A 10,000-nucleotide genomic window follows, 5' to 3' on the forward strand; every position below is an offset into this window, starting at 1 on the left:
GCTGTGTAGAGCACACTAGAGCTCAGGTTTAGAGCTGTGTAGAGCGCACTAGAGCTGAGGTTTAGAGCTGTGTAGAGCGCACTAGAGCTGGGGTTTAGAGCTGAGGTTAGAGCTGTGTAGAGCACACTAGAGCTGAGGTTTAGAGCTGAGTAGAGCACACTAGAGCTGAGGTTAGAGCTGTGTAGAGCGCACTAGAGCTGGGGTTTAGAGCTGTGTAGAGCACACTAGAGCTGAGGTTTAGAGCTGAGTAGAGCACACTAGAGCTGGGGTTTAGAGCTGAGTAGAGCACACTAGAGCTGGGGTTTAGAGCTGTGTAGAGCACACTAGAGCTGGGGTTTAGAGATGAGTAGAGCACACTAGAGCTGAGGTTTAGAGATGAGTAGAGCACACTAGAGCTGAGTTTAGAGCTGTGTAGAGCACACTAGAGCTGAGTTTAGAGCTGTGTAGAGCACACTAGAGCCGGAGTTTAGAGCTGGCTAGGCTACCCATGTTTTACAGCTACGTTAGCAGCGAGTGTCGTGTTTTTGCAGACTGCAGATTAACTAGCCAAGCTAAGATAGCTAGCTAATGCTAGCTAGTGCCAACGTTCGCTGTCTCTGCGGTTTTGCCAAAAACTGACCGTTGTCATTCTCAGAACAGCCGTTTACAGCCTGCGCTCTAGCGCAAAAAGTTACACTTTTTTCAACTGCAAAAAAAAGCCTAGAGCTCATGGCGCTGTAGAGATAAAACACGCTTGGAACACAGCTCTCGTCTCTATAGCGCCCTAGAGCTCATTACCCATGTAAACAACGAGAAAACAGCGGCAGCTCTAAAATACAGCTCCCCGGTGGACACGCACCCTAGTCTGTGGAAAAGCCAGGAGCTGTTGGTTTAGCCTACCCTACTGGAAAAAAGCTTTTAAATATTAACCAATCAGAGGAGGCTAACTGTGAGCTAGCGGCTAAAGTAACCTAAACTGTGATTAGAGTAAGCCAGCCCAGTCTGGCATCTCCCCCAGAAGCCAGCCTTCCAATTTACTTTCCAGTCACATTATCATGAGTCGACCTATATACTCATCCATCATCAGTATCACATTATCCAGCGTTTGCTACTTGGCAGCAACGGCGAATTAGAAACCATGGAACAACAGAGACCTTGAATATTTGATGAAAAAATATTTCACAAAATTAGCTTCGGGGCAGCGGTTCAAAATAAAAGGAGAGGTTAGACTAGACTGTTGGAATGATTATGCTGTGTTTGAGAAATGAAAGGTTCAGCACCAGACTAGTGGACAGCGCCCTGAGCTCGCCCCGGCAGGAGAGAGCGTGCGGTGAGTAACGAGAGAAACGCGCCAAAGAAAAGCTTGAGGGACTGAATCGATTTTAAGAATCGATGTAAAGGGAAAGTAAAAATTTTTTTTGTTGAGAATTGAAAAGAAAACACCCCTGTGGACATTCTCCTGTTTGTTCCACAGCAGGGAGCGACGCCGGACCTGCAGAGAGGCACAAGAGAGAATTGACTGATGTGATTGTAAGTAGATTGTGTGCTGGACTAGCCCTTCTCAGTCCCGTTGTCGCATTCCGCTCGCTCATGCCAGACAACAGTCCTTTGCTGGTCCGTTCACTTTGCCGTCAAAATAAATCGGTGTCGGCCTAGTTAGGAGAGGCGCTCATATTTACAAGTGTCAGATAAACATGAAACTTCTCTTACCTAAGCAAAAGGGTCTATTTTAACAAATGCTGGGTTTTGAAGCCTTGGCGCTACCAATAAATAACTTATTTAGACGCGTTCTATCCGAGTGTAATTATTTTTCCGAGGTAGTCTTCTTCTATGGTGGTGGCGGTGCTTTGAAGCTACCACAGAAGAAGACTACCTCGGAAAAATATTCACTCTGACAGAACGCCCCCCCCCTTGCTTCCCTTTGTTCTTAATGGCTTTACCTGGTTACATAAAGGTTACATGAAAATACCTTCTTTTTTTTTTTTTAAACATCGTTTTTTTTTCTCCAGAAAATCTCAGCAGTGCTAGCTAGCTAATTTTCAACTTGTCTTCACTGTTCCTTCATATTTGATCGTTCTCAGTTGAAGTTAGTTCATGCAGGTCATGGTGCTGGCTGCCAGGACTCGGCTTTGGAAACAGTTTATTTAACTTATACCTTTACTCACACAATGCCACGGGTAAAGGCGGACAGATGGAGACACACACACGCGCACAGACACACACACACGCAGACACACACACACAGAGACACACACACACAGCATCACCTGTCCGTCCGTGCCGACGGTCCCCCCACAGTCGTTGAGCAGCTCAGACATGTCGTAGAAGCTGCTGAACTCCCACAGACACGCCTCCAGGTTCAGGTTCCTGTAGAAGCGCAGGGTTCCGTCTCCCCTCAGGGGGGCGCTGTACTGGTAGGGCGACGCCTCGCCCACGCCTTCCGGGTTCCGCGTCGCCGCGGTGATGAACCCGTGACCCGTGGTGACCTCGTTGTAGTCCAGCAGGTTGGAGCAGCGGTGGTTGCCCACGCGCATGCCGTCGGGACTGAGGGTCAGCTCGAAATTAGACAGAGGCCGCGTGGAGATGACCGGCAACATACCTGAGAGAGAGAGAGAGAGAGAGAGAGAGGGAGAGAAAGAGGGAGAGAGGAGACAGAGAGGGAGAGGGAGAGGGAGAGAAAGAGGGAGAGAGAGAGAGAGAGAGGGAGAGAAAGAGAGAGGGAGAGAGAAAGAGAGGAGACAGAGAGGGAGAGAGAGCGGAGGAGAGAACGAGAGAGAGAGAGGAGGAGAGCAGAGGAGAGAGGGAGAGAGAGCAGAGGAGAGAAAAAGAGAGGGAGAGAGAGAGAGGGGGAGGGAGAGAGAGAGAGAGAGAGGGAGAGAGAGAGAGAGGAGAGCAGAGGAGAGAAAGAGAGAGAGAGGAGGAGAGCAGAGGAGAGCGAGCAGAGGAGAGAAAAAGAGAGGGAGAGAGAGAGGGGGAGGGAGAGAGAGAGGGGAGCAGAGGAGAGAGAGAGAGAGCAGATGAAAGAGAGAGAGAGAGAGAGAGAGATGCTGGTCACGCCACACAGCTGAAACAGTCCAACTCGTTCCTCAGCTGAAATACCCAGCACCCTCGCCATCCGAACCCTAGCTTTTTATTAGTGGCTACTGTATGTAGCTGCAGCCATGTTTCTGGAGGATAGTCACATGTTTCTGGAGGATAGTCACATGTTTCTGGAGGATAGTCACATGTTTCTTATCAGTTCTTTCCCCAGTTGGAGCCGGGTGAGAGGAGGCGAGCCCTGGTTCTACTGGAGGTGCTGGCGGGTTAAGGAATTTAACATGGTGGCATCCATTCGGAACTATCTATCCACATATTTGTGTATAGATAAACAAGAAAGCAAGGGAGGGAGGGAGAGGAAGATGGTGGAGTCTGGGGGGAAGGGGGGAGGAAGATGGTGGAGTCTGGGGGGGAAGGGGGGAGGAAGATGTTGGAGCGTGGGGGAGGAAGATGGATCAGGCGGAAGGAAACTTAAAGATTAAAGACTACGTATGGAATGCTGAGTAGCTACTGTGCTCCAGGGCTTCCTGGGGGAGATGTAAGGCTGTATATAGAAGACGTCCTATAAATGTATCTGTACATAAGCCTGGCTGACATGAAACCAAACAGCCAGCTCGGCCTCACTGCACAGAGAACGAGCGTTCGCCAACGTTCACGGAGGAGTCCGAGGAGCCTTACCGTCGATGTGCGGCATGGTGACCGTCAGCTTGATGAGGTTGGGGTGCTGGGCGTCGTCGGCGCCGGTGTAGCGCAGCTTGGCGGTGAAGGGCTCGGCGCCGACCGTGCCAGCCTTACGAGACTGGCACATGCCTGCGATGGGGGCGGGGCCAGAGGAGAGACAGACACAGCGGTGAGCGAGACCGGCAGAGCGATGAGAGAGACGTCGTGTCGTATGAGTGACGGAGGATTGCGTCGCGGGTTTCCGCGGATTTGAAAGATGTTTCAAATCAAATCAAACTGTATTTGTATAGCAGTACTAGTAATCTGTAGTAGTAGTACTGTGTCGTGCATGACCAGATGACCAGAGCAGTGTTAACATGTCAGCTACTGTTTGTTAGGAAGTATGGCTGTATCCCTCCTACTGTTAAGAAGAGCCATAGTGGTAATAGCTCATGCTTTTATACGTTAAGAAGTACTGTAAGGTTAACAGCTCATACTATTATATGTTAAAGCAACTACGAGGAGTTTTTGACTGGTTATAAAACAGTCTAATTTTAATACTGATGCCTCTACATTTACATTAGCATGTAGCCAGCGAGAAAATTGGTTGTTTGCTCGGCTGGTCAGGTCGTCCAGAAAGGACGAAACAATTTAACTCGTCGCTAGTTATTCTGTCAAGTAGCGTCTTTTTGCTGGCTTCCAAAATGAATGCTGGGCTAGGCAAGAGATCTTTATGACAGGAAGCTCTGGTGCTCATGGGAAATGCAGTCATCTTTCCGGGTAAACACTACATCTTTGGTCCACAGGTGGCGCTAAAATCGACACAAACTGAAAACTCCTCACGGCTGCTTTAAGAAGTGCTATGGTAATAGCTCATAGTATTATACGTTAAGAAGTTCTCTGCCCTACAAATGAAAAAGCCAGTAACTTCCCAGAGTGCAGAGCTGAGAAAAATTACTTTAAACTCGTTTGCCTCGGTTCCTCTATGGCTTTTTGCAGTTACTGTATATATACGACCCAGTATTTCCTCCAAAATACAACACATTAGAGAGAAGATAACTGTGGCGTTTACAGCGCAGACTTCTTACTGTGCAGAAAAGTCAATGACGCAATGAATGGTTCCTGACAGGGCGGTGTAGCAGGGATATTAGCCCCGCCTCCCGCCCTGGACCAGGGCTACTATAGCTACTATGCAGCTCAGTCCCAGCTCTGCCCACCTTCCTCCAGGCTGACCGTCACGATGGGGCTACTGAGCTCCAGGCCCTCGTCCCCGTTGGAGTTGACCGCCCGGGCCGCGCACTGCACCCTGGAGCCGGCCTGGAAGTACACGGAGTCCAGGGTGATGGTCTTGGAGGAGGTGAAGAAGGTGTCGAAGTCCGCCTCCCGCATGGGCGTGGTGACGCCGTCGGGCCCGGCGGGGGCGCTGATCAGCCAGCGGTAGCGCGTCAGCGTGTCGTTGATGTGCTCGCTCACGCAGATGGAACCCGTCTTGTCGTAGTCCGGGTACTTGGAGTTGCAGGCCTGAGGACGAGGAGAGAGAGAGAGAGAGAGAGAGAGAGAGAGAGAGGGGAGCGGATAGAAGAGAGAGAGAGAGAGAGAGAGAGAGAGGGAGAGAGAGAGAGAGATGGGAGGAGAGGAGAGAGAGAGGAGAGAGAGGGGGGAGCGGATAGGAGAGAGAGAGAGAGGAAAGAGCGAGAAGAGAGATGGGAGGAGAGGAGAGAGAGAGAGAGAGAGAGAGAGAGAGAGAGGGGAGGAGAGGAGAGGAGAGAGAGAGAGAGAGAGAGATGGGAGGAGAGGAGAGAGAGAGGAGAGAGAGGGGGGAGCGGATAGGAGAGAGAGAGAGAGGAAAGAGAGAGAAGAGAGATGGGAGGAGAGGAGAGAGAGAGAGAGAGAGAGAGACAGAGAGAGAGAGAGAGAGAGAGAGAGAGAGAGAGAGAGAGAGAGAGAGGGGAGCGGATAGGAGAGAGAGAGAGGAAAGAGAGAGAGAGGGGAGCGGATAGGAGAGAGAGAGAGAGGAAAGAGAGAGGAGAGATGGGAGGAGAGGAGAGAGAGGAGAGAGAGAGGAGAGGATAGAAGAGAGAGAGAGGAGAGAGAGAGAGAGAGGAGAGAGAGGAGAGAGAGAGAGAGGAGAGAGATGGGAGGAGAGAGAGAGGAGAGAGAGGAGAGGATAGAAGAGAGAGAGAGGAGAAAGAGAGAGAGAGGAGAGAGAGGAGAGAGAGAGGAGAGAGAGAGGAGAGAAAGGAGATGAGGGAGAAAGGGGAGAGGAGAGGAGAGAGAGAAGGGAGATGGGAGGAGAGAAGAGGAGAGAGAGAAGCTTACTTTACATTGTAAAAGAATGGTGCAGATTGCAGCTTTTATACTAAGGGAATAAATCGTACTCTGTGACCTGGCATTCTCCAAAATAGATCAAAGCATGAACACACACACACACACACACACACACACACACACACACGTGAAAGAGCGGGAGAAAGTGCCCAGAAGCGTTGCTGTCAATATCTTGGGAACATGTCGACATCCCACTGGGTCTCCAGCAGCACTAAGCACATAAACTCTGACATGACTTCATCATTTCATCTGCTACTAGGGCCCCCAGAGGAACCCCCCCCCCCCGCACACACACACACTCACACATGCACACACACACTCTGGGGTAAAAACCTTGGAGACAAGAAAATGTCTATCGTATGGTACTGTATGGTTTTGTATGGTATTGAATGAATGAAAGCTTTATTGGCATAAAAGTACATAAAGAAGATACAGGACAATTGTACCAATTACCCTAATACATACAGGCTCTTCGGCTAGTGCTCCCTAAGCCTGGATGTGTATCATATTGTATGGTATGGTATGGTATGGTATGGCATGGCTTGGTATTGTATTGTATTGTATTGTATGGTATGGTATGGTATGGCATGGTATGGTATGGTATGGTCTGGTCTGGTCTGGTCTGGTATGGTATGGTATGGTTTGGTCTGGTTTGGTGGTATGGTATGGTCTGGTCTGGTCTGGTCTGGTCTGGTATGGTATGGTATGGCATGGTATGGTATGGTCTGGTATGGTATGGTATGGTATGGTATGGTATGGTATGGCATGGCATGGTATGGTCTGGTCTGGTCTGGTCTGGTCTGGTCTGGTCTGGTCTGGTCTGGTATGGTCTGGTATGGTATGGTATGGTATGGTATGGTGTGGTATGGTGTGGTATGGTGTGGTATGGTATGGTATGGTATGGTATTGCATGGTATGGTCTGGTCTGGTCTGGTATGGTATGGTATGGTATGGTATGGCATGGCATGGCATGGCATGGTATGGTATGGTATGGTATGGTATTGCATGGTATGGTATGGTATGGTATGGTATGGTATGGTATGGTATGGTATGGTATGGTATGGTATGGTATTGCATGGTATGGTATTGCATGGTATGGTATGGTCTGGTCTGGTATGGTCTGGTCTGGTCTGGTCTGGTCTGGTCTGGTATGGTATGGTCTGGTCTGGTATGGTATTCTAGTCTAGATTCTCCAGTGTTTTCTAACCCTAAGGATCTGTGGTGTGTGTCTGTGAGCTGAAGGTGTCTCTCCTGCATGTCAGTCCGTCCTCCACCTTCAAACACGGACAGGAAACCACTAGGCAGGAGGGGAAGAGCTGCCTGGGTGAACGCTGCTGTAGATGTAGTTAATGGTTTGCTAAATGTTTCATTGATATGCAGTGTGTGTAATGAATGAAGACGTGTGGTGGTAAGAGGTGAGTTCTGCATGGGGAGACGAATGACTAATGAGAAGATTGAATAATGAGACAGTTTTTACAAAAAAACAAACCATAAATTAGGTATCTATCTTTTTAAACCAGCTTTATGTTCTTTAACTGTTGGCCAGTAACTTCACCTCGCGAAATCCGACTGGTTTCCTGAAAGGAGTGTCAGTGACACCAGCGTCTTCCTGAAAAGCTCTGATATTTTCAACTACGAGCGCTCGGAGCAACCGCCTCCAAAAGAAGCGTCTCTGAAAAAAGACTTCTTCTCCCGAGGGTCGCCAGCACCGTGTCCTCGTTGGCAGGCAGCAGACAGGCGGTGTCCCAGGCGTTACGTGGTCACGGGTTCTGAGGCTGCCGTCCACGCCGTCCTGACGCCCAGGGACGACACAGGGGGCGTGGCGCGAGGGGGAGGCGGACTCACCGTGACGCAGACGACCGGGTATCCGGCCGGCGGGCGGGGCCTGTCTGGGGAGCGGTCAGCGAGGTCGTAGTGGAGCAGGGACACCACGCGCGGCAGGGAGGGGAAGGTGACGTCGGCCATGCTGTTGGTCTCCTCGATGTACACGATCACCTTGGTCCCCTGACAGACCGGAGGGAGGCCAGGTTAGAGGGTGTGTGTGTGTGTGTGTGTGTGTGTGTTTAGTTTATTAGGATCCCCATTAGTTGTTACAAATGGTAACAGCTACTCTTCCCGGGGTCCACAAAAACACAAACAAACAGCAAACGATGCATAGTAAGGTAACAAATAAAAATATATCATGATATAAGTAAAGAAAAACATTAACATTGGTATCGAGTCCGTGAACATCTAATTTAAGCCTACACACAATGTGTTATCGCAAATGAATCACATATTGATTTGGTCCAGCTGTATCTGGCACAGTTGCTGCGCCAGTGCCTGATTTAACATAATTGAAGTGACAAACTTAATTTGGACCTGAAGGGCTCGGAGGCTACATCGTATGTCACGCAAAAGCCTCATTTACTAAACGGAAAAGTTTACTTTAAAAAAACTAATAAGAGCGTGGTCATTTGCAATATCTGAAAGAAAGAATTTGCATCATCACCGTCGGAGCGGTTCTAGCCTACTAACCTAACTTATCATCTCAATGCTGACAGCCCGGGTTTTGACTGGAGGAATCCCGGCTGAATATCCCTCCTACAACAGTCTCTACAAGCGCTCAAAAGAATTCGCTCCTCGCGAGTCCCGCTGCCAGTCGACCCCTCGGTCAGCATCTCACGTGAGTGTGTAATACAGCGTAGCTGCACATGTCCCCAGTCACCAGGCCACCACAGGACACCTCAGTCACCAGGCCACCACAGGACACCTCAGTCACCAGGCCACCACAGGACACCTCAGTCACCAGGCCACCACAGGAGACCTCAGTCACCAGGCCACCACAGGAGACCTGTCACCAGGCCACCACAGGAGACCTCAGTCACCAGGCCACCACAGGACACCTCAGTCACCAGGCCACCACAGGACACCTCAGTCACCAGGCCACCACCTCAGTCACCAGGCCACCACAGGAGACCTGTCACCAGGCCACCACAGGAGACCTCAGTCACCAGGCCACCACAGGAGACCTGTCACCAGGCCACCACAGGAGACCTCAGTCACCAGGCCACCACAGGAGACCTCAGTCACCAGGCCACCACAGGAGACCTCAGTCACCAGGCCACCACAGGAGACCTCAGTCACCAGGCCACCACAGCTGACCTCAGTCACCAGGCCACCACAGGACACCTCAGTCACCAGGCCACCACCTCAGTCACCAGGCCACCACAGGAGACCTCAGTCACCAGGCCACCACAGGAGACCTCAGTCACCAGGCCACCACCTCAGTCACCAGGCCACCACAGGAGACCTCAGTCACCAGGCCACCACAGGAGACCTCAGTCACCAGGCCACCACAGGAGACCTCAGTCACCAGGCCACCACAGGAGACCTCAGTCCCCAGGCCACCACAGGACACCTCAGTCACCAGGCCACCACAGGAGACCTCAGTCCCCAGGCCACCACAGGACACCTCAGTCACCAGGCCACCACAGGAGACCTCAGTCACCAGGCCACCACAGGAGACCTCAGTCACCAGGCCACCACAGGAGACCTCAGTCACCAGGCCACCACAGGAGACCTCAGTCACCAGGCCACCACAGGAGACCTCAGTCACCAGGCCACCACAGGAGACCTCAGTCACCAGGCCACCACAGGAGACCTCAGTCACCAGGCCACCACAGGAGACCTCAGTCACCAGGCCACCACAGGAGACCTCAGTCACCAGGCCACCACAGGAGACCTCAGTCACCAGGCCACCACAGGACACCTCAGTCACCAGGCCACCACAGGAGACCTCAGTCACCAGGCCACCACAGCTCAGTCACCAGGCCACCACAGGAGACCTCAGTCACCAGGCCACCACAGGTGTCCTCAGTCACCAGGCCACCACAGGACACCTCAGTCACCAGGCCACCACAGGTGTCCTCAGTCACCAGGCCACCACAGGAGACCTCAGTCACCAGGCCACCACAGCTCAGTCACCAGGCCACCACAGGACACCTCAGTCACCAGG

General features: G+C 51.4%; 1 protein-coding gene across 1 annotated transcript in view; it reads right to left on the bottom strand.

Moving 5' to 3' along the window:
* LOC311318943 (FRAS1-related extracellular matrix protein 2-like) overlaps nucleotides 1–10,000 on the bottom strand; it is a gene marked incomplete at its 3' end in the record, with an annotated part of 71,869 nt that overhangs the window by 8,634 nt on the left and 53,235 nt on the right. Inside the window, exons 12-15 of the mRNA XM_084450378.1 lie at nucleotides 7,849–8,007; nucleotides 4,893–5,196; nucleotides 3,694–3,825; nucleotides 2,247–2,578 (exon numbers count right to left, since the gene is read on the bottom strand). Of these exons, the coding sequence (XP_084306504.1) occupies nucleotides 2,247–2,578; nucleotides 3,694–3,825; nucleotides 4,893–5,196; nucleotides 7,849–8,007 (927 nt within the window). The remainder of the gene's footprint in view (nucleotides 1–2,246; nucleotides 2,579–3,693; nucleotides 3,826–4,892; nucleotides 5,197–7,848; nucleotides 8,008–10,000) is intronic.

This window comes from Borostomias antarcticus (genome assembly GCF_949987555.1).
Source record: "Borostomias antarcticus genome assembly, chromosome: 15".
Lineage (NCBI taxonomy): Eukaryota > Metazoa > Chordata > Actinopteri > Stomiiformes > Stomiidae > Borostomias > Borostomias antarcticus.